This window comes from Paralichthys olivaceus, chromosome 2, assembly GCF_024713975.1.
Source record: "Paralichthys olivaceus isolate ysfri-2021 chromosome 2, ASM2471397v2, whole genome shotgun sequence".
Lineage (NCBI taxonomy): Eukaryota > Metazoa > Chordata > Actinopteri > Pleuronectiformes > Paralichthyidae > Paralichthys > Paralichthys olivaceus.
In genome coordinates, this window is record NC_091094.1 from 2,583,035 (window position 1) to 2,608,161 (window position 25,127).

Sequence of the window (25,127 nt, forward strand, 5' to 3'; positions counted from 1 at the left end):
TGTGTGTCTTTATGTCGGTGTCTCTGTCCACAAAGATGTGTGTCTTTATGTCGGTGTCTCTGTCCACAAAGCCGTGTGTCTTTATGTCTGTGTCTCTGTCCACAAAGCCGTGTGTCTTTATGTCGGTGTCCAACATAAAAACATATTCAGGACAATCTAAAAAAGTGTAGTCTTCCCTCACTCACATGCTTTTTAATCACAGAGTTAAAAATCAATACTTTTGCATCAAAGTTCAACGAGAGGCACCAGAATAACGACAAACCCCTCCGTCGTAAAATTAGACATTTTATTCTTTCATTTTTTTTTCTCATGTCCTTCTCAAAATGAGAAGTATAGCAGTACACGCTTTGTTTCATAGAAAATGAAAAAAAAAAAAAAAAAGACAAAATGACAACAACGACAAAGTTATACATTTTATTTTCCCTTTTCATAATGTTTGTTTTGTATTTTCTGGAATATCGTCATAGAAAAATACTATATTACATAGAATAGAACTTTACACAATCTGAAAAAACAAACAAACCACAATGTCAACATATCGCACACGTCACAAGACGCCCGGTCCGGAATCGTAACACAGTCCGATGCCACTTGTCAACGCATCTTTTCAAAATAAGACAAACGTGTAACGATCAGAAATGTGAAGCAAATATTGAAAATACTTGTATTTCTTTACTTTGTGTACAGACAGTTTGCTGCAAGTTAAATTCATGTTTACACAGAAATCTGGTAAAATAACTGCAAAGTTTTCTGAGCAAGAAAGTCACAGAGGCTCTTCAGGAATCGATCCACGTGATTCGACTCTGAAGCTAATTTGATGAATTCATTTTTCATTTTCTGGAGAGCAGACTCGTTGCTAAATTCCAAGATTGATTAGATCAGATAAGAAAAAAATAAATAAAAAATAAGATGAGGCCATGACGTAAAACAACCGTTTTCAGTTCAACAAGATATTTATACTTCAAAACAATTACTTTTTGTTGGACCCGCTGTCGTTATGAGAGATGAGGAATTAAAACCTTTTCTCCAGGCTTCTTCTCTGCTCAGGGAAATTGAATTGTGGATCAATAATAATTTTTCTCCACCCAGATTGAATTATTAGCAACTAGTATAATTTGCAGTGTCAGTCGTAAAACCATTTAACTGTAAACATGAAATTACCTGAAATAAAATCACACTTAAAAACATATTTTTTCATTTCCTCAACAACTTGACTTCACTTGTGTTACGATTCTGGATTTTGGCTTTAAACTGACCTTTGACCCAGAAATGCATAGGGAGTATGACCGACCACATACGTATTTACATACATACATGAAAACCAACAGAACAGTTTGGAAGGCTTTTAAACGTCTCTCTCTTTTGTTGAGTTTATAAAAACATGGATATTTTCATTTCATTTTTTTTTGGCCACTTGATTTTGCGTAAAAAAAAAAAACCCACTCTTTTTTTTTTTTTTTTAACGTTGTACATGAAAATACTTACAGTGCATGGTATTCAACAGTGTGCTTCTCTTTTTGTAGTAAGTGCTTGGAAAGAGGTTGAAGTCCCTTTTTCTTTTTGTTGTTGTTGTTCGCTCGCTCGCTCACAAAAACTGAGTCTGACGTGTTTTCTGTCTCATCGGGGTTCGGGTGACGAGCCCTGATGACAATCGCCACTGTACAATGAAATGTACACCACCTGCCGCTCGCTCTGACTCACACACACACACACACAGGCGCTAACACTCGTGCTCGAAAGCTCAGACGAGCTGAAGCGCGTTCAGAAGGAAAAACAAAAGTCATGCACACATGTAAACACACATGTATATAGTGCACACAGAAACCAACACACACACACACAGATGCACACATGACGATAAAAAGTCACACACACACACACACACACATATAGGGGCGTTCTCGAGGGGGGCAGCTGGATTCTAACTGTGTTATGTAACGATGTGAGGAAAGAGTGAGAGACCCAACCAAAGTGAAAGAGAGCGAGAGAACAGAGGTTGTGATTGTTCCCTCTCTCTCTCTCTCTCTCTCTCTCTTTCACTCATGTGTATTTTTCATGTGTGTTTTACACACTTCTGCACACACACGTCTCTCACATGTCACCTTCCGACCTGTGTACGTTCCCCCTTCCGTCACACGTACACACGTGTTCGGCTGCAGCTGCCGATCCGCAGATGAATCGCACAAGATTTTGGCAGGAGTCACGAGAAAACCATGAAAATCAGAAGTTGACAGAAGAGGAAGGAATCTGTTGTTCCCGAACAGAACCAAACAGGAAGCGTGGAGAGGTGGGGGGGGGGGGGGGGATAACTTTGGATTTCTCGCCATAGTCGCTAACGTAGTTAACTAATAATATAATCGACTGAACTGAATTATTACTTTTGAAATAATCCAACAACTGTGGTGTCGTATTTTTTTTTTTGACAGTTCAGGACTAAAACAAATCCAAACATCCAGAAACGTGAACGAATGTTAAGTCGAACACACACGGTCTGAACAGCTCGGTGCTTCATCTGCCGCCTGACAAATTCAGTCACACTGTTCGCAGATGACACCATCATCTGTATTTGTGTGTGTGTTCATGATTGGAACCACGTGAAAGTGCTGTGTGCAGCATTTTGAAAAATCATTTGCGAAACATGTTGTTATATCTTCTCGTTACATGGCCTCGTCTGAAGCACGGGTTGCCCCCTGAAACATGTCGCTCCCTGTCATGATGCTGCTTGTTTCTGTTGCTCTAATCGTAGAAGGAGGAGCAACGACGCTAAATCGCATCTTGCAGGAAAATGTAGAAACCTCGTAGTTGTTCAGCAGCAGCTTGCAAAGAGAGTGGATGTGTGGTTTTCACGGCTCAGCACTGGTCCTAAGGAGAATCATGATGTATTCCAGTGGGCATTACGAACGGCTCTTATGTAACATGTTTGTCTAATGCAAAGATTAACCATGTTGGATAAACACGTTTGCATTGGTGTTTAGTTTTATCTGCCATCTGCTTTTCTCAAGCTCACAGGCTTTAACCTGTTTCCTGTTGTAGTGGATTTAGTTTCGCAGTGTAACACAGTGTTTAAAGAATACTATCTAACGTGGAACTGGATTTCTCAGGAGTGCTACACACGGCACATTCAACGGTCTAACGAGGTGTTGCGTAACGAACACAGCTGCCATGAGAGAAAAGATTTTTCGCAGGGAGAGTTCGGTAGTCGATCGTTAATGACGGCAGAAATTCAGATTTTCTCCCTTTTTTGAAATCAACGTGGTGAAACATCCGATATATAGAAGTACGAGTACAGAACTGGACACCTGGAAAAAAAAACCCTTTTCCAGAAAGTGACTCATGGGAATTGCATCGGAGCAGAAATACTGGAGCAGAATGTTAGCAGCAATATGGCTACATCTGTACAGACACAATGTAAAAAAAAAAAAACTAAATCTGAAACCTAAGCAAGGCTGTCGTCTCTGAATCAGAGCAGTTGCACTTTAAAATTCCTAAAATGTGTAATAAGGCAGATTCATCTGGAGCCATCAGCACTGGACATCTCTCTAAAGCTGTGGCCTCGCATCGAAATGCAGCTGAAATGACTTTGCTCAAATTTCAGGTTTGTTTTAATAAAAAAAAAAAAACGAAACAAAAAAAAATCTGTATCAGTTAAAATGGTTTTACGTCCCAAGTCAGTGGTCGTTTGTGCTCGAGCAGCGATGTGAGGCTTCCGAGCCGAGTCGTCACGGAGCCTCTGGTGGTTTCTCTGCAAACTGGCCGCGCTTTCGTAGAGACAAGTTGAATTATTGCAAGCTGCTGGATTGTGTGTGTGTGTGTGTGTGTGTGTGTGTGTGTGTGTGTGTGTGTGTGTGTGTGTGTGTGTTTGGGCCAGTTCCAGCTATACTGTAAGTTTACACCAGTTTTAAAGTTTGTCTCCTTAAAGTTTGAGTGAGACAGAGTGTGTGTCTGGAGATACATGTCCTTGTGTGTGTGTGTGTGTTACAGGTCTAGTGGATGGTCCAAAGTGTTGTTATTGTCCTCCGGGTCGTCGTTGGCCAGTGGGTTGCGGCTGATGACGAGCTCCAGTCTGTCCCCTGCTTCTGTTATTAGAGGCACCGCCAGGCAGCAGTCGAAGTCCCTCGTCCTCACGTGGTTCACCTGGACGGATGGAAACGTTACGACCGTCAGAAATCAGGTTCAAGGTCTGAATTTTACATCCCATAGTAACTGAACCATGTTGTAATTGTTTGGCTTTTTAAAGACAAGTGTTTAGTGATTAATCCTTCGAGCTAATATCTGAAGTCCCACCTCCACCGAGCTCTCTTCCTGCAGCCGTCCTTATCTCTATCATTACCTGCAGGATCCTGTCATAGGGTCTGAGCCCGGCTCGGTCAGCTGGTCCATCAGGTCTGATCATGTTGACGTAAACTCCTTTCTCCAAGAAGCCGTCCGACACGCTGAAGCCGAAGTCGTCGCTCTCTGGGTCTTTTATCACGGTCACCTGCAGAAGAGGAACAAGGGAAACTCATTTCTTTAAACTTCAATGAAAAACAGGACTAATACTCTATACATATATATATATTCATATACTCTGAAGTATATAACATTAACTTGTAATAATTAAATGAAGTATATCTGGAACCTGGGGAACAATTAGTAACAAGCAATGTATTAAAACACTTTGTCAACTAAATGACAAGATCATCTAAATACTTTTTTTTGAGACTTCCACGTGAGACTTTACACTTTGAGATCCTGAGAATCAATGATTTAAAATAATCAACCTCTGGTGTTATGATGTGGCATCGCTTCACTGAAGCCTGACGACCACGTCTATGAACAGGCACCATTCCATAGTGTCAGAGAGATAAATGCAAAATGGATATTTTTACAATAAGTAATGAGGCCCAGATGTTCTGCTCAGAAATATGGGTTGACAAAAAGCTGGAAAGTATGAAATATGAATATTACATGATCTTTTAATGAGGCACCATTTAAAGACTGTAACACTTTGGCTGACGGCCAACGAGTCCATCAGTAAAACAGCCGAGGATTCACTTTAATGTACTCTCTCCCCGGATAACAAATGTACTTCTCATTCTGTTCCCGGGCCGACGAGCAGAACATTCCTCACTTCATGACGTAACACCCCCGCGCTGTAGAAATGTAGCATCTTCCTAAAAATAAAAAAAACCTCAAGAGGTCGTTTTTTTATGACCTTATAAAGTCGAAGCAGCTGAACGTTGTGTTCAGTGGCGGACGGCCCGTCGTCCGCAGCCCTGGGACGGGGGTTTGTTCCAGCTGTGATCCGTTAACGTGAGCAGTGATAATATCATCTGATGGTTTCTGGTTTACGGAGCTTCACTCGCTGGATGATAAAAAAAAAAAACGAAAGTGTGGACTCGGAGAGGTCTCTCCACTCCATTACTGCTCGTTGTGTTATCGTTGGACAAGTTGAATGTTCAGAAACAAAACAACCCTGAGGGCCGCTGAGAAATGTCCCAGTGCCGCCGACAGAACGTTACATAACTCCCCCTCACAACATTTTAAAATGTGTTTGTCTTCACATTTCCACAAGTAGACAGAACTCGCAGCAGGAGTGGAGGTTAATCATAATCTGAATTTTGGAAGCAGAGGGAAACAGGTTAATACCCACAAACATCTGGCTTTTGTCTGAAATGTCAACGGATTCAAGCAGCTCTGGCTCAGATAGACGGTGATGGAAACACGACATCGAGGTGAACGCTCTCGTTTCTTCTTATCTTGACGCTGCACCTTTTCCTGCGAGACATCACGATGCACATTGAACTTCCTGGCGTTGGTTTGTGTGCTTACTGTTTATTTTTTTCATCTTGGGAGCAATGTGTAACAGCCATTTTCTTTTTTTGTCTGCAAGATGCAACAAGACAGCGGGAGATAACTTTTCAGTTTCCGGGCGCTTTCGCGATGTCAAAGATTGAATCACCGTGCAGGGAGAAAAACAGAAGGACGATATACCTGTTCAGACAGAGGACAGATCTTCTCACTGACGTCTCGACGGGATTTACCCAGTTGATCTTTGAGGAAAGAAGCGATCACTTCTGTTTCCCTCACAGCTTTGAACTCACCTTGTGCAGCTCCAGAGGCGTTGGGGACAGAATGCCCTGCATCTCCTCTTTAATCCGTCGAGACTCCCACGTCCTCTCCGACACCCTCAGCGAGGCCTTGGGTTTGGGCTCATGGTGCAGGAGAGGGGACTGGTTGTCTTGGTGGAGCAGGGCCTCCTGGTTGTAATGGATCTCCTGGTGCAGGAGGGAGTCTGAGAGGAAATGACAGGTTTGTTGTCAGTCCTCCTATTAGACAACAACAACCTTCGGTTCTGTCTCGTCTCACCACTGACCTTGGTGAAGTTGGGCCTCTTCGTGCAGGTGGGCCTCCTCATGCAGGTGGGCTCCCTGGTGGAGGTGTGTGCCCTGGTGCAGCAGGTTTCCCTGGTGCAGGAGAGAGTTTCTCCGCAGTGGGCTCATCCTGTTGTGGCTCATTATGGGCTCAGTTGGAGGCTTGTTGACGCCGTCTACGCCCAGACTAATGGCCGTGCCTGTCATGATGGACGCCTGCGAAAACAAATGTACACATAAACTAAGTTTTTAATAAAACAGTAGGTACCTATGACTTTTTGGCTAAAAACGTTTTTTTATTTTTAATTTGTGGTAAATTTTTGGGAGTTTGACCATTTTGATGAAGGATGCTAACGTGCCAACTGACCTCGATCTCTCTGAGGAGCTCTGATTGGCCGCAGGTCTCCAGATCCTCGAGCGCCTGACACCAGAAACTGTCCTCGGGATCCAACAGAATACCGTCCGGTTGTTGGCCAATGAACCTGTCGCACAACGAAAACACAAATTCACGAAAACATGCTGCCTCACTGTGGTGGATATTTGAAAGACACATTTTCAACCAAAACTTTTTCATGGACCTGCCTCTCGGTCTCTGGACAGTCTTCTGTACTGTCACGACAGTAAATGTGTACTAGGCATAACTTCCTCTTCGTTATATTATATATGTACTATAGCGTGAGTGTAGCGTTGTCAGCAAAGCCGCTCTGAACACAGAGAATTGCCAGGACAGGACGGGGCAGGTCGTTGTGGGTAAATCCAACATGAGTAATCTTTTTTTTTGTTTTTACACTGAATACCCTCGACTGACAAGATTAGTTCACTTTCACTGTGCAAATGATTTTTTTCTCTCCACCCGCAGCAGCAGTGTTATATAACCCCAGCGAATGTTGCTATCCCCACAAGGCTTAACCTCCTGATGCACAACTATGAACACACAGATATTTCAGATCCTCTGTCACCATCGTTCAGAGTCAGACCTCACACTCAAATCTGCACTTTCACACAAACTCCTGGTTCCGCTGCGTTCGCGCCAACCACAGAGGCAAACACACGTTTCGGTTTCAAAGCTGAATTAAATTAGACGTTAAAATAAATGTTCCCAAACGTGATTTCGGTCATTTTCAGGTGAACTGACTTGCGTCATCAGTGCAAGATGGTGGCCCCCGTATTTGGAATATATTAGTTTATAAAATTTAAATTAATAAAAATCCACAGGATATTTAACTGGTTGTTAAAAATGTAAAACCAAGTCTTACCCCGGTGGTTTGTCCCAGTCGTCTTCACTGAACCCTCCGTCGCTGAAGGGGTAGTTCTTCCGGTGTCCAGGAGGAGGTGTGGCGCCGCGCTGCTGCTGCTTAGCACTACGCCACTCGTGAGGGTGCAGGGTGATGCCGACTGCTTGATTACTGTACGTACCTGCAGGAGGAGGAAAGGTCTCACGTACATAAACATTTCATAAAAGAAAATCTCATCATTCAGTTCTTCTTCTTGTTTACGAAGGATTTTCCTGAGGCTCAGCTGACAGATTAGCATCACCGGAACAAATCCCACATGCAAGATTGAATTCACGTGTGCTCGCTCTCTGGCCTTTTATAGCGCTATGTCCACTCCGACCTTTGAGTCTGCACGTGTTAATCCAGCACTCACCCTGGCTGCCGTATCCTGCGTCCAGCCCCGAGCCATCCCAGGACTCCATGGCAGAGTCCACGCTGGGGATGGTTGTGGAGTAAAGCTCGGAAAGCTTGTTGGTCTGTTGGCTGTCCGTCAAGTCGTCCTCGTCGGGGTCGCTCAGCTCGTTCTCTGTCGTGTCTTCTACATCTGCAGCTTTCCTCTCCTCCAGGTCTTGGACAGAAGAAGTTGGATTTAGATTTAGACAACAAAGAAATCCTAAGACATGGGGTCTATTTTCAGACGGGTCAGAGGGTTCGATCGCTTCTGAATCGCAAAAACTTCATTACAGGAGGAAACGTTAGATCATTTGTTCAAACCACAAGAGAGTCGAGTAATGCTTCACTATTTTAGTCTTAAAAAGAAGCTGATTGAAGATTCAAAGATGTTTTTTCTCTCACTGGTTATAAATACAATCCTGTGAAAAACCTCGGCAGGAGAGCTTCATTAAAAAACACTAAGTTAAGTCGAACAAATACAAGTAAGTAATAAAAGACGGAACAATAAGATAAGATAAACATTAATATAATAAAAATGCGTATGTGAGTACATCAAATTATAATTAATGATAAGAAAACTCTTTGTGTGAGTCTCTGTATGAAATGTTTTAAACACTAATCACTATTTATTCTAATGGTCTGAAAAGCTGTTGTTCACAAAGTGTTTATCACGTTCATCAAAAAGCTTTAAAACTCACTGTCGAGCTGTTTCTTTATTTTCAGGGTGACCGTCTCTCCGGCCATCTGCAGCAGGTGGATGGCCTCACTCAGCGGTTTGCCTTTCAGACTGACGCTGTTGATGGCGAGGATCCGATCCCCGACATGAATCGCCCCCGTCCTGCACGCGCAGCAGAACACACACATTCACACAAGCAGGGACACACAGCCATTGTGTGTGTGTGTTTTTATTTGATATTGAAACAAAACCACAATCGTCCCCCGAACCTGCAAATGAGTTACATACGTAGACCATAAATAAAGATGGACGCCAATGACATTAGAAGGGATGTGGCTGCAGTAACGAGGTACAGCCGACCAACTGGGAGTCAATCGTGATATTTCATCCCATTTTTAAATCATTTAATATTTGATTAAATCCAGATATACTGGAAAACACTCTGACAAAGAACTACCTGCAATGAGAGAAACCATCTTTGAGAAAAATTCGTTTTAATATTGTCTTTTAGTTTGGCCCGTGTCCAATCCAACAACGTGGAGGAGCCTGTATTTATGACCTGGCGATCACACGCTTCAGCTTCGCTTTGAGTCGTCCAACTTTACACAACCTGCGGTTATCTCGTACATTCTGTAAACTTAGATGTGAGCGTCGACAGGTTTTCTGTGTCCCGGAGTTTCTGTTTGACTGGAGCTCAAAGAGGAAAAAAAAGAGAATCGGGTCGGAGTGAATATTTCCCGGCGAGTGGCAGCGATGCAGCGATGTAGACATCATCCGTACTCCTGCACTTTGTTCTGTGTCAAGCTGAGCCGAATTTATTTATAGAGCTTTTAGCCAACAGGTCCCAGACAAAGTGCTTTATCGACAACACTTTTGAACAGGAAATAGAACAATTACATCACAAACTGCAAGAAATGGGGTCACAGAGTGTGTGTGTGTTTGTGTGTGTGTGTGTGTGGAGGCAGTAAGCTGTAAGCTGCCTCGTTGAGTGTGTGTGTGTGTGTGTTTTGTGGAGACACGTGAGCTGTGGACATGAGAGCTGACATTTCACTGTGAGTTAAATGTTGTGTGGTGAACTGGAGTTAAGCTGAATTCACCAGTGGATGATTATGACTCAGGGAAACCATTATGTCATCGTTTGCTCAGTCTCTTCGCCGCTGTGGACACTAACCGATATCATGATATTCTCCACTGTCCGTTTGTTTGCTACCATTTCTTCACCTTTTCACATTTATTTTGTCAATTTCACTGATTTCTTAGGGAATAATAAATGGGTCTTGATGAAAAATATCAGGCATGAGTCGGGGAGTGATATTTATTCATCTCTAAAAACAGATTATTCATGTGAATAAGCAGAATCTGAGGTGAGGGACGAGATATGAGGCCTGAAAGCTTCTGGTTTTTGTTTCTAGTTTGATGAATCACATCGTCTAAAACCTAAAACACCCACAGAAACTATCCCTGTTTGTGTTTTCTGTGTAGAAACATTCAAGTCGTGTGTTAAAGGGTCAGAGAAACTTTGGGACATCCACTGTCTGCACCAGACGCCCCAAATGTTGGCTGTTGCCTCCAGAGTCGAACTCATACTCAGAAACTGGGCTACGAGATTAAAAATGAACTATTGTTATTCAACAGTTTGACGTTCGCATTAACTCTTGAGATGAATTGGCATCCCTGCAGCTGGTTAGCAAAGTTTATATGCTCTGTTTATACGTCTGGCATCCAACTTTGAGCCTTTTGGAAACTCCAGCCCTTCATTTGATCCAGAGACGTCAAACACTCACTGAACTCATCGATAGCAGCAATAAAAACCCTTCCAGGAATGATACACAGACATCAACAAGGATCAACGTCCTCATGAGTCACAGTGAAACAGTGGAAAAGGTGGAACAAACATCTGTTTGTAGGAATCAAACATGTTCAGGTGCCGAAGCAGCAAATACAAAAAGTATGAATATCCAGTGTATCATGAAGACTGCGATCACAAACTGCACAGCTTGAACTAGCAACCTAGATTTCCAAGAAAAGACTGTGTGTGTGTGTGTGTGTGTGTGTGCGTGTGTGTGTGCGTGTGCACCTCTCAGCCAGGCCTCTCTTGGTGAGGCCTGATATAATGATGGGGTCAAAGGGCTCCTCCGTGCCTGAGATGGTGATACCCAGAGGGCCTCCGTACCGCTTCAGCTCGACTGTGTAGATGATGCTGCCCGACGTCTCCTGCTCATCTGGTACACACACACACACACACACACACACACACACACACACACACACACACGTTATATTCCACTGCATCAGCTCTAAAGTACAGATAATATCTGACACACACACACACACACTATAAACACTTCATGTTCACTAGCCGATGGAATTTTCCATCATATACAGAGTTTTTTTTTTTACAACTATGGAAAATGTGTTTGACAGATTAGAACACAGACGAGGATCTACAGTAATACTGAGAAGCTTTAACACGCAGCGCTGTCAGTAAGCACACGTGTGTGTTTAACACAATGACGTGTGTTAGTGCTCTGCCCCCATCACCGTGCTGAATAAAATACTAGTTCAAACACAAAGAGTGACTGAATCTCCGTCTTTCATAAATGAATAAAAGATTGTTGCAGTTGTGTTTGAAAATGAAAAGCTCTCAAATAATTAAAAAAAATGTTGATAACAGAATGTTATGACAGTTTGTCCAAACAACCTCATGTTACCACACACACACACACACACACACACACACACCTCATTCAAAAAACATGTTAAAACTCTCAAGACAACACCAGTGAGAAATGCAGTTTCCATGGTAACCAGGCAAAGACTGCCTTGTCATCATGTCCCATGAAATCAGAATTTGTGAGTGTGAGTGTGTGTGTGTGTGTGTGTGTGCATGGTGCATGTCTGAGGGATGAGAATGTGATTATACGCTGAGTCATAATCTAACACGATTACACAATCCCTCAGCTACATCACCTCACATCGCACACAGAGGAACACTGACACACAACTCAGACACGATCAGTTAAGTTCGCACAGATCCAAGATGGCGGCCGTAAGACATGTGACCGAGCGGGCCTTGAGGAGCGGCCCTCGGGCCGCGTGACGCCTCGGGAACACAACACGACCGCCACGTCCAGCTGCATGAATCTTAAACGCATCTTCTACTGTGATTATTGCTTCACACTCAGTTCATTTGTTATTTTCCACTGGGATCAGTGAAGATGCGTCTTCACAGTGTTGCTCATGGAGACAGTTCACAGCAGCAGCAGAAAACCCTGGACAACATTACCGCCTGGTGGCCGAACCCTGTCAGTGCACCTCTCTTTAACGACGCTGCAGTGATAAAGGAAGCATCATCTTCTGTAACGCAGTGAAACAACCATCACGCTCCCGGACACATGCACACGTGCACCTGAGTTGTCTTCGTCTTTGCGGATCTTCAGTTTGACCAGCTCCTCACACTGCTGCAGGATCTGCTCCGCGTCGTCTCGGGAACAATTCTCCAGTCGGATGTTGTCGATGGCCAAGAGTTTATCACCTGGCTCCAGTGTTCCTGTTCTGAAGGGGGGAGGGAGAGAGGAGGAGGAGGAGGAGGAGGAGGAGACACAAGGGTAGAAACAGAGGAAATTAGCTTTGTGTGTCACAGCACTACTACTAATACTACTAAATACTACTGATACTACTAAATACTACTAATCTATAATGAAATCTTTACTTAAAAAACCTAGTCACAAAGTGCATCACAAACAAATGTATGAACTATAAAGAGTATATAGAACAGAATGGGAGAGGGGAGGACAAGAGAGAATAGAATAAAAAAGAACAGAAAAGAAAAGAGGAGAATGGAATAGAAGAGAAGAGGAGAGGATATGATAGAACAGAACAGAAAAGAAAAGGAAAAAGGAGAGAAGAAGAGAAAGAGAAGAGCTCTGCTACCTGTGGGCCATGCTGCCCTTCTTGATGTCAGAAATGATGAGGGGCTCTCCGGGCTTCTTACTGGCTGCGGAGGGAGATGACATCAAATAAGCAGCAGAGACAATAAAACACGACACGGCTGTGAAAATACAAATTCTTTTACTCCTGCTGATAAAGATGAAAGAAAACAAACTGGAGCATCTTGAATCTCCAACGAGAAACGATCCTTCATTAATAAAATCTCAAATCTAAATGGATCAACATTTATTATACTGATGTGTTTTATTTACATTCTTGTGTTGTGATGCCTAAAGTTTCTATTATTGTCCAGGTGTTTGATAAAGCTTTAATATAATATCAGTAATAATAATGTGTAATGTAGGAATGTACGGCGAGGAGCCCGGCATCGAACCACCGACCTTCTGGTTAGTGGACGACCCGCTCTAACGTATAAAAATTATAATTTAAAAAGTGACAAAGGCAAATAGCTGATAAATCTCTGTAAACATCCAAGATGGCTGATGACGTCTGTGTGGGATCAGCTGTGCACACTTTCATTCAGAAGATGGCGCCATTGCACCATTTAGGATACTCACACACTTCTACTCTTGTTCATTGTTATCGGAAGTTACACATTAAATAATTTATATAATAATAAAATGCAGAGAAACTTGTTCGGGGGGTAAACGAGTCAGTGACACTTGACTCTGTTACTTTACAGCCGGAGGTAAATCTCTCACGTCGTCTCAGTCAGTTCTGCAGATTCTCGTGACAAACGTTTGTGGTAAATCTCCCTAAGAACCCACCTACTGACGCGTTTATGTCTTTAATCCAAATATTTAAAGATGTTCCGGGTTCACCAGTCGACCTGTCACAGATTTAATGCCACCTAAAATAATTCAGATAATCTCAGCACACTGCAGCACACACACACACACACACACACACACACACGTCCCTGACTCACGATAATTAAACACTGAATGTAGGTCATTACCACTGAGGAGCGAGGGTGTTAATCACCGCGTGGACAGAAGCAATAAAGCTTCACAGTGAACGATGTAATGAAGGAATATATCAATAATCACTGGGAGAGGAATCTCTGCAGCGAAGAGGCCGACGCTCTGCGTTGGAGATTAATTAATGTTTCCAACAACAGATTTTCGTCATTAACTTTTTCTTAAATTTTACATGCACCACACTTGAATACGCAACTCAGCCCCTAAAACGACACCTGATGCGCTCCGAGCCTCAGCGTGCCGCTGCACCAGACTCCACAAAGAAAGAGAGGAGACTTTTTCGATGCAGGAATTTTCTCCCATTTATCCCCAAAAAAAAAAAACATCGGCGGTGTCCGAAACTGATGATTGGTGACACCACCAGCGTCCGATCCATCCTGCAGCAGTTTGATGAGTTTGTGTTTCACTGATCTGTGCAACACACCCATCTGGGACTTTTCTTGAAAGGAGACAAATGATGCTTTCCTCTGGTTTGTTTTAAAGAACCAACCGGCCTGAAAAGCAACTGTTGATGTTTGTGGTCTCTGCAGCACCGACGACCCCGGATGAGAGAAGTGTCTGCTCGCGTGTGTGTGTGTGTGTGTGTGTGTGTGTGTGTCTGCAGGGCGGTCTCTGACATTTAAACATTCTGTCTGCAATCCCTTCAAAACAAAATGTAGATCACATGCATTAACATGGTTCCACATGTGTGCGGATGTGTGTTCACGTGTGTGTCTCTGTATGTGCGCGTTGCTACCACTGATGGTGAGCCCCAGCTCCACGCCTCTCTTCTTCGGCAGTTTGACGTGGAAGGTGCCGCTGCTGGGCACCACAGACTCTGTAACACAAACACACACAAACACAACAAGTCATTAATGAAACAGAAGCTACAAATAGCCCTTTTCATCCAGTTTAACATTTGTAATCACGACTCATTTGGCGACTTTTCTCCGAGGCAACTTCAAATCCTCACTGTTTGCCTGCGTGAGTCATGATCCCATAAATGAAAACCCTGTATCCCCTGATCTGGATATGCATCTCCATCATTTTAGAATATTTACGAGAGGTAAAGCCGTCCATCCCTGAGACTTCATCGTGCATCGGAGTGATTTAACGTCAGGAGCGGTGTTGTGGCTTACAGCGGAATATAAGAGAACTCCCATCAGACAGATCTGAAGACTTTCAGGAGTGAACGTCTTCGTCTGGCTGCACCAACCTTTGGGGCTGATTTCCCTCAGCTAACAGGACAAATGCTAATTTGACTTGCCGGCGATATCGGCTAATTAGCTGATGCAACATTATGAAAGACGACGTCAAATAAATGGAAAAAGACGTGATTTGTAACCGCAGAGCTGCGAAGCACAAAATCCAGATCCTGTCGACTTGTCTTTTACAATCATCGTCCAACAGTTGAAAATAAATAGTGAAGAACCAGACGTCTCCTTCTGCAGGTCTTTAAAATAAATATAATGTTAGAATCATCAGATTTCCCCTCGACACGCCTGATTCAGATTTTATCTGCATGTGGCTCCAGACACAGTTTAACGTTTTGACACCGGTGACATTATGTTCTGAACCCAGACCAGCTCCTGGGGTTGGATGATGACGATGGGGTCGAGACCTGCAATTATTCTGTCCACCTTCCTCGTCTGACACAGCAGCATCCGACCAGTTCATGCATTTTAAAACCGCTGCAACTAAACTGTGCAACAAGGAATGAACTGATTCTCCAACACGTGTCTCAAACCTGTGACGGTTGTTTTCTCCACAAAATAACTTAAAAACACACGAACATATTTTCTAAAATCTCATAATTTGAACCTTAACTAGAAATAATTCACTTTTGAAGCAGATCGGTTCAAAAAAGTACACTAAATAATATCATATTATATTTTCTGTAAATTATAGAGACTCAATTCAAAGCTTCTATTGATATATAAAAAAAAACATCAGAGTGTAAATGTAAGTATGACGAGTAAGAATTCGTTTTTTCTACAAACCTGCTACGTCGAATTCTATCTCCAGCGTCACCTTATTGGTCAGAGCCGCGTCTCGGAGGAGCTGATTGGCTTCCTCTAGTGTTCCGTCTTCTGTGGGGATCCCGTTGATTGACAGGAGGCGGTCTCCGACCTGGAGCAGGCCACACCTACAGCAAGGGTTACCACGGTGATGTCAGACGGACTGGACGCTGCAGAAGTTTTCATTCAAACTGTGACTTTACTTAAGATAAGAGCCTTATAAGAGAATCTTCATCTGGACACTTTTGATTTTCACACATTATTTCATATCTCGCTGTGATCTCTGCTGTCTAGAAAATAAATATTATATAATGAGATTCTTTTTCTTTTCTTTAAGCTTTTTCTAATTAGTGGTGATTAAACACGGCTCCGATTAGATTCACCAGGGTCAGCTATTATCACCGAAATCTTTTCAATCTTGTTCTTTTCAAGTTTGCGTCTTCATCCTATCAACACACTCACTACTTCAGAATGTCTGAAGAAACGCACTCAGACATTTGCGTTCTCACACGAAGCCCCTCTGGATCATTGGAGGGAAATATCTGCGGCAGCTATACGTTGTGGACCAAAATGCGGGAGTGTGATTTTCGGACATGTGGTTAAAGTATCCTGCAGCGTATGAGGTTTTTTGTTTTTTGGATTCAATTCAATTCTCTGGGTTTATTGTGATCAGAGTTGAGCTGATATCCCTGCAGGGATCCCGCCAGAGAAAAGACATTTGGAAAAGTTAAGGTTTATTAAAAAACCCGTTCAGGGCTTCAGTCTGAATATCTCAAAGGTTTCCAAAAACATCAACACACTAACAACTGCCTCTGTCACCAGGGTGAACGTCTACTCTCACACCCCGTCACTCTTTGTGTCTTTTCAGATACGTTTTACCCGCAGGTGGAAAATGCTTCTAAGTGGGAACCGAGGAAAAAAAAAAAAAAGTAGACGTACTAATTGTCATATCAGCGTACTTGCGATGTCTTTAGTTTCCAGACAGATCACACCAGGAGGACTTTCAGACTCCCTGCTGTGCCACACATCACCACTGTATTATATTTAGCTGCTGGATTTTTGAAGATTTCACTTCTCAAAACATCCACAAGTTTGGAAACCCCCCCTCCCCCACTCTCTGAATCCTCGCTGCATGAATCAGTGCAGGAGTGAGGAACTTAAAAACGTCTGACTATTAAAGTCATAAATCATATAAATAACTTTTACCTGGTAAGAAATAAATGATAAATTATGAGGGAGGTGTTCCAGATTTTAAGATGCTGGCCTGTGAAGCTTCTAACGTGCTTTGATCTCTGCACACATTGATTAATTCACACACACACACACACACACACACACGGATCTGACTCTTTATCTGCACCTGAACATGAATTCTTCTGTCTTTGTCCTTCCTGTTCTTCTGTTCATTTCAATCTGACCGATACGATTCTGATATGTTTCTCAGTTTTCATTATCCGATCTAAATCTGCAGATTCTGTCGTCCTACAGTCGGACTTTATTTACCCAGCACCTTTTTCAGAACTACAGGTTTATATTGATGTTGCTGTGCACACTGATTCTTCAGCCCAGTTCCTGCACCGTCACCAGTTTCCCTTAAAGAAATCAGCCACTTTAGCCGAACCTCACTGAGGGCGACACTGTAAACTTTGTGAAGCGTCACCTACAGCTGGTACTTAACCGCTAATGTCTTCTTGTAAATTCGGCGATAAAAGTGATGCGTCAGGCGTCACTTGTTTCAGGAAATATCCATCCTCTGACAGCTGTTTGGTTATTAACTCTACGCTGCTTTTTCTCTTTCCTTCCTCCTGCAACAGATTCTTTACTCTGCTCCGACGTATTGATATGTGACCTCTTATTTTGATTGCTCTTAATTTTCTCAGCTGGAGGTTTAATATCAAGCTTTGTGTGTTTGTTCCAATGTTTCATTTGATCTGTTAAAAATTATTTTTAAAGCAAAATATAACACACAAGTTTAGATTCCTCATTGCATAAGATAATAATATATACAGTAAATAAACTGAGCACGGTTAAAACTATACCAAACTATATTTGCAGAGAAACTTCCTGCAGCACTAATGCAGGATAATTACAGACTAAAACCTTAAAAGCCGACGTCCTCGCTGGTCACCGCTGCACAGGACTTAAAGATGATTTAAAGGTGATGAGCTGTGGTTAAATATAATTCAGGGAGTGAGGGGGTTTGTTCCGATTCACCCCGACAGGCGCAGAGGAAGGTACTTATCGATCTGCGTGACGTGGGCGAGGGGAAGCAGCTAATTAGTGTTGTTAGCGTGGGCACTAATGGAGAGAGGGAGTGTGGCCTCGGGTGCAGAAACACACTCAGCACTTAGAGAAGCTGTTAATGCCATGACAACGCTGATCAGTAAACACACACGCACATAATTATATATATAGACACACACATATATGATGCAAACACAACTGAAACATCGAAGAACAAACAGCGGATTGGAAACACACACTCACACAGATGGATATTTGGTAAATCACCTCCCACACTTGTGTTTATAAAATGCTTCAATATGTTAAAACACCCGCACACACACACACACACACACACACACACACACACACACACACACACACACACACAGGAAAGCTAATAAATAATAGCTTATAAAATCAGCTGCATCCCCTCAAACTTATCACAAAATAAGAACATTTTACTAAATAAAATCATCCTCAAACGAGCGATAGGAGCATTAGTTTAAAAATTGATTTAAAGTTCAGCTTCAATCTTTTATTTTCTCATCAGGGAGATCTTCCTGTTCCTTCAGCTAATAGCGATGTACCTGAACGTAACTGTTTGCACAGAGATCTTTGACTTTTGACAAACGTCTGCTCCACAGACAGAAAATATAACATGGAAACATTAAAGAAAATACTCATTAAAGATGCCTCGTGTATCGTTGTCACGCTACTAATGTGTAAAAGTGTTTGTGGACATGAGCTTGGACGAAGCTTCGGGTGGCTCCTCCTGCATCTATAGACAAATGGTGTCGCAGTGGAGAAGCTGCTGCATTTAGAAGCTTCCTTCAAACGTGGCCGAGCGATGAATGGATCCTTCTCGGGCTGATGTATATCGTAGCTAATGACGAAACGCTAAATGTGGGTTAGGCTGCTGCTGCAAAAAGGAAATCCTCCATAGATTTGGACTTTGTAAAGATTGGTCCTCTGAAGGACGCAGCCCCTGACCTGAGGAACAGCCTGTGTGTGAGCTCACCTCTCTGCAGAGCTGTCGGGCTCTATGAATCTGATGAGCGGGGGTGCAGACAGGGTCTCAGTGGCGAATATTCCTCCCTGCAGCTGGACACCGAAGCCGTTGAGTGGGTCGCCCGTTAAAACCACCTCACTGGTCTCTACGTGAACGACCTGACCCCCCGGACCCACCGAACTGGACGCCAGGGACACTGAACACACACAGATACACTTGTGTGAGTTTGACATTGTGATGATTAGTTTCCCTGCTGACACACACACACACACACACACACACACACACACAGGTGAACGGATCTTACAGGAGCTCTTGTGCTCTTTCTTTCTCTGCCGTCGTTTGAGCAGCGAGTTGCGTGGACTCATGGGAACCGTGGGCCGGGGCAAGGTGCTGGAGCTCTGGCTGCTGGGGCCCGACGTGGTCGTGGAGCCGGGAGAGAAACTGGCAGATACCAGAGCTGCAAAAAAGAGAGAGAGAGAAGGAAGAAGATGTCCAATATTCCCATGATGCATTGGATGGGAAAAAAGATAGGGACTGAAGACTTAATTAAAACAGAGACGAGACAATGAGTTGCACCAGAAATGTATTAAAAATAAGAAGTAACAGCCAGAAAGCATGAGCGAGAAGATAAAGAAGGAAAGTGCGTTCTTACATTTGCAGTAGTCGAGGCTGTTGATGGTGTTGTTATTGGAGGCGGTCCACGACTTGTTGAGGGTGGAGCTTGTGTTGCAGAGGGTGGAGTTTAGAGGGTGACAGTAGTTGACACAGGGGTCCCAGGAGTGGGGGTGGTCCGACTTTTGAACCTTCACTGAAACACACACACGATTCTGTCACTTGTGAGAACACGGGGGCTGTCGTCCATCTTCCATCGAACCATAAACCTTTACCCACCGAACCTCTGCACGTCCAATATTAGATTAACTACAGACAACGACTAACTTTGAATTGTCCTGTTGCTGATCAGATTTTCCAGAAACTCAAATTCTATCACAGCGTTAATTTGTTCCACTGTCAGTTAATTAGAGCCACAAAATGCTAATTCTGATTCAAAACACAGAGACGCTGGTGGAAAAGTTTCCTCAGGGAAGAGACCGAAACAACCTACACAGCTTCCTGTGTGATTCCTCGCAGTGTTGCCAGATGGGAAATGTTGTCGTGTTAGAATTATTGTAATTTGAGAGAAATTATAGCAGACGACCAGAGCAGGAATGAGACGCTCAATACTGACGATCCAAAGCTGTGTCGAGGTTCCGAAGCGATTTAGTGAAAAGAAACAATGCTTTTCGAGGCACAAGGCTCTTATTTTGAAAAGTGAGACAGGAAAGAGCATAATGTGCTGAAAAGAAGTCACGTGAAGAAGAGAAGTGAAAACACAGCAGATTACAGTGTCACAAAATCATCAGATTATCGTACATCGTGAATTATTGATCGTACATCAGACAGAGGGCAAACTTATCGTACAGATACAATAATTATCGTACATCTGGAAACACTGATTATACACACACACACACACACACACACACACTTATCTCAACTCTGACTCTGATCCTAAGCTGCTTCTTTCTGCCTCATCCACCCCACAGAGCTTTTGTTTCCCCCGCACGTCGGCCATCTTATATAAACTGATTTGTTGGCGGGAGGTCTGAGGGGCTTAAGTGCCGGGCAGCTTCGCAGCGAAGATCTGCGAAATGTAAAAATGTTGTGGTCTGATCCTCCCCCCCGAGTCACAATAAAGTCGTTAAGTCCAGCGAAACGCCGCCGAGACAGATCTGCTGACAAGGATGTGGCCGCAGTGAGACAGATATATTCACGAAGATAAGATATTATGCACCCTCACCTGTGGTCCAAGCAAAAAGAGTGTGTACACAGAGCAACAACGATTTAAGCTGCAATAACAATGACAGAAATCAAAGTGGCACACACACACACACACACACACACACACACACACACACACACACACACACACACCGCAAACTGCAAAACCTTTTAATCAGAACGTCTATTAATAAAGCGGTGGCGAGCTGACCACAAGGTCTGCTGCGAGGCCATCAGTTTCCTAATGAGCTGGGTTCACTTCCCAACACACACGCACACATACTGTACACACACACACACACACACACACACACACACACACACACAGTTGCACAGTCATGATTAGAAGAAGGGAGGAATGAATTTGGCTTCGAGAGACAAATGAAGGAGATACGAGATGAGATTGTGACCTTTACAGTGTGTGTGTGTGTGTGTGTGTGTGTGTTCCCATCCCTAACTTCAAGGACTTTCTTAAAATTAACTTTATGGCTTTTTTTGCTGCTTCAAACTAGAATAAAAGAAGAATAGAAGAGGGAGAGAGAAGAAGAACAGATAAAACGGGAGACAAGATGAGGAAGGAGGGAGGAGATCTGTATATGAGAGGAGAGGGAGAGAGGGAGAGAGGGAGAGAGGGAGAGAGGGAGAGAGGAGGAGGAGGCAAAAGGCCGTGAGCAGCTTCAGACGCCTACAGGTGAGGCGTAATGACTTTAATGAAATACCATCCTGCCGCTGTCACTCTATTTCTCCACTTTCTCTTTTTAACTTTCCCTCGCTCCGTCCTTTTCATGCTGAGCCAAAACTGCCACCCCGCACAAACTCTGAAGGAAGTAGCCCAAGGTTTTGGTCTAATTAAAAATCTAGGATTCCTCGTCCATATTCTCCGTCTTTTCTTCAATCCTGCCGTTCTCGTCCTCCCTTCAGTCTCTAATTGGGTCAAAGAAAAATGTTAAAAAAAATTAAAAGGACGAAGAAATCCGTTTGTCTAACTTATGTTAACGGATTAATATCAGCTGCTTTATCACAGGTCCTACACGTGTGTGGTTCTGCGTGCATCTTCGTGTGTGTGTGTGTCCTTAAGCCGCGAGGCATTAACCCTGGATAATAAAACAGCCGTCGGCATCAGCGTCCCTCCTGTAAATCCACTGGCACTAATTCTCCTGCAGAGGAAAAGTCGGCTGTGGGTGAAGAAAACCCTCCGTCAACTAATTAAGCACCAAGTTGCTGCTGCGGCCGAAATATTCCTCAATCAGCATTCAGCCACGTGAGAAGGAGGGAACAACTACATCGGGGGAAGGGGATTATTTTCTCTTCACAAGGGGCGACTTAATTGGGGCAAAAACTCCAACATTAACCTAGTTGCCATTTTGATTTGCTCTAATTTGGGGCCAGTGTGACACGGGGGTGAAGACATGAAGATTTAAAGTGATGCTATAAGACCTCCAGCTCTATTGTTCTGCTGATGACTGCAAACACTGCCAGCTAAAGGTATGAATAATAAATAATACAGCACGTACCTATATACACCGAGGCCCAACACTTGAATTCAATCAAGCTGCACCAACTTACACACACTCGGAGACTTTAGTCCCAGAAATATGTTGAAAATGTTTCATATCTTGGATCTGCCACCTGATCCGGATGTTAAATGTAATGTTTGCTTCCCTGACGAAAAACACACGAAGCCAGAAGAGCCCAAACGATGATGATCCTGGATAGAAACTTCACGGAATAGAAATTTCATGCCCCCCCCCCCCCCCCCCTCCAGGACGCTTCACGATCATTTGCATTAAAAACATTTCAAACTCACGCCTCACTCTAACATTCGTTAGTGTCGGATCTAGGTATTCTTTTATTTATCATACAATAAGGACCTTTGGCCACTAGGGGGTCTCGCAATCAACATCATGGGAGTTGTAGTCTTCACCATGTTTGACGATAAAAAATCTACGTGACGCCACTCATGTTCAAAACTGGCGACTGGTAAACTGGTTAACATTATGTCGGACGTTACAGCAGAGACTGCGAAGTGTATTCATAAAGCGAATGTGACGCATTTGGATTTGAACATTGTTGGAAGCATTTTGTTTGATGTAAGTACACAAGTGGACAAGATATATAACACAGGTCTAGTTGTTCACACACACATTTCACAGAGGAATTATCTTGAAGGGGCCGCAACAAACCTAAAACACTGAAACGTCCCAAACATAAAAGCGGTTCTCCTCTACAGAGCCGACGAGGCAGAGATCAGTCGAACGATCTGAATAATCTCATTTTTAAAAAATTCTATTCACTTCCACGTGGGTGCTGCTGTAATGTTCTGAGGGCAGTTTTTAAAGATAAACAGTTTTATGCAATCTAAAATAATCTTCTGTCTGTATGTGCATATATCAATGTTTCAGGGATGTGAGAACAATTTAAAGGGCAAATTGGATCCAACAGTGACGTCAACCAGGGAGAAATCTTTATGGTGTCTGTTACATTAACGACTGAGAAGATGAGTTTTCACACAAACGCGTCGAGTGAGTTCAGAGATCAATAATAAAATGCAAATGTGGCTTTAAGCGTCCATCTGAATGAAGGTAGAACGTGTTAAACCTGCATCCACCTGTGTCGTGCTGTTTCCCAGTTAGCCTGGTTTGATGGGACGGGAGCATTTCCAGTTTGACCAGTTCCGTCGTGCTGGCTATCAGCTGCGTCGCCTCCAGGACCGTGCAGTGTTCGGTCGACGTCCCGTCTATGGACAGCAGGTGATCCCCAGCATGCAACGCGCCACATCTGCAAAGGAAGATAAACGGGAATCAGGAATCTAGGCTACGAAGGTTAGCCGCGCTAGCTCGGATCGGCCGGAGGAAACCGGTGCCTCTGCTCTTTATACCGTGGACGAATCTTAGACATGATAAAAAAAGGAACGAGGAGACCATGTGGAAAAGAACAGTGACCAGACCTGGAGCTCCACAGTCAAACCGTTCAGTCCACTGAGGTTATTTCAGAGCTTGTGTATATTTTAGAGCCAGACTGAGGCTCGGAGCAAAATCCTGTCTCCTGCTGTCTGTGTGAGTTACAGGACTGAGAGTGTGTGTGTGTGTGTGTGTGTGTGTGTGTGTGTGTTAGAGACATTTTATATACTGTGCATAAATACCCGCTCGCTGCACATCTGTAACCCACAAGACAATTACCACATGGGGAAAGAGGGCCCCAACTGAAATATCAGGAAATATCGAGCTTCCACCCCCAAAATCTTTGATTCAGTTTAATCACATGCACACTACATTGTGTGTGTGTGTGTGTGTGTGTGTGTGTGTGTGTGTGTGTGTTTACCTGTCCACCACGCTGCCAGGCTTCACCCGGTCGATGACGATGACCTGCTTGTTCCGATGATTGGCCGACGTCAGCGTGATGCCCAGAGTTGCTCCCGGCGACTTCGCAATCTCCACTAATAGCGGACCGGAGGCGTTCGTTACTGTGTCTGGAGAAAAAAAAAACACAAAACAATTAGATTTGACTCATTTTACTGATTTTATATTGAGCTGGGAGCCGAAGCTCATGTGCAGATGACGTGATTTCAGGTCTCTATAACAACAACATTAAACATTCCAGCTGCTGAGCCGGAGGCAGATGTGCCCTTGAACGTATAATTCACCTGCTGCGATGACCAGAGATTTTTAACATCGGATTCCGCGAGAGTTAAATTGAACAGATTTATCCAGAAGAAAGTCAGAGCTGAGCCCGAGGCGGCAGAAAATGTCAACACATCAACTACACAACATTTTTTTTAAATGTCAGTGGCATTTTAGAAAAGTCTAAAAGCTTTTACCCCAAAGCCTTGTGTGTGTGTCGCTGTGTGTAGCTGTGTGTCACTGTGTGTTGAGGTTTGTGTGAGGTCTCTCACCCATGATGGTGACATCATACTCTATCTGGAACAGGGCTTCCTGGCCGCACTGAGCCAACACGATGAGGGCGTCGCTGTGGTTGGCGTTGTGCAGCGGGACGCCGTCCACACTGAGGAGACGATCACCGGGACGCAACGTGCCCTCTCTGAAAACACACACACACACACACACACACACACACACACACACACACACACACACACACACACAGAAACAAAGGAAATCAAACATTATTCTTATTCTCTCAGATTCCTTCTTTTCATCCTCTTCCTCCTTCAGTCACTTAATTCAAGTTCACATCAACCTTATTTGTGTAACTGGTCACAGGCCAAGATATTCTGCTCTTGCCAACTTCTCTCTTCAATCCTTAAAGCATATTTTATACTCTATTAGTTTTACGAGGCCTTTACTTCTACCTCTCTCCTCCTCTCGTCTGCAGTTTCCTTTCACCTCAAGAACAAATGCGGTGGAAACTCTTCATCACAGGAGAAGCTGCTGCTGCTGCTGCTGCTTCCCAATGTTCAAAATTACTGAGATTGAACCACAGATAT

General features: G+C 43.5%; 1 protein-coding gene across 11 annotated transcripts in view; it reads right to left on the reverse strand.

The window, feature by feature from the left end:
- Positions 1–272: 272 nt before the first annotated feature.
- Positions 273–25,127, reverse strand: part of LOC109644230 (glutamate receptor-interacting protein 2-like) — a 175,875-nt gene continuing 151,020 nt past the window's right edge. For 10 of the 11 annotated variants that reach the window (XM_069516231.1, XM_069516236.1, XM_069516186.1 and 7 more), the window contains exons 7-25: positions 24,576–24,721; positions 24,005–24,152; positions 23,292–23,461; positions 19,515–19,670; positions 19,167–19,319; positions 18,869–19,055; positions 15,607–15,752; positions 14,364–14,444; positions 12,630–12,693; positions 12,106–12,251; positions 10,774–10,918; positions 8,719–8,858; positions 8,001–8,195; positions 7,610–7,769; positions 6,721–6,835; positions 6,356–6,569; positions 6,084–6,274; positions 4,331–4,477; positions 273–4,134 (exon numbers count right to left, since the gene is read on the reverse strand). In XM_069516231.1, coding sequence (XP_069372332.1) covers positions 3,976–4,134; positions 4,331–4,477; positions 6,084–6,274; positions 6,356–6,569; positions 6,721–6,835; positions 7,610–7,769; positions 8,001–8,195; positions 8,719–8,858; positions 10,774–10,918; positions 12,106–12,251; positions 12,630–12,693; positions 14,364–14,444; positions 15,607–15,752; positions 18,869–19,055; positions 19,167–19,319; positions 19,515–19,670; positions 23,292–23,461; positions 24,005–24,152; positions 24,576–24,721 — 2,863 coding nt within the window. In that variant the 3' untranslated portion in view covers positions 273–3,975. The remainder of the gene's footprint in view (positions 4,135–4,330; positions 4,478–6,083; positions 6,275–6,355; positions 6,570–6,720; positions 6,836–7,609; positions 7,770–8,000; positions 8,196–8,718; positions 8,859–10,773; positions 10,919–12,105; positions 12,252–12,629; positions 12,694–14,363; positions 14,445–15,606; positions 15,753–18,868; positions 19,056–19,166; positions 19,320–19,514; positions 19,671–23,291; positions 23,462–24,004; positions 24,153–24,575; positions 24,722–25,127) is intronic. The other variant, XM_069516197.1, reaches the window with a different exon arrangement.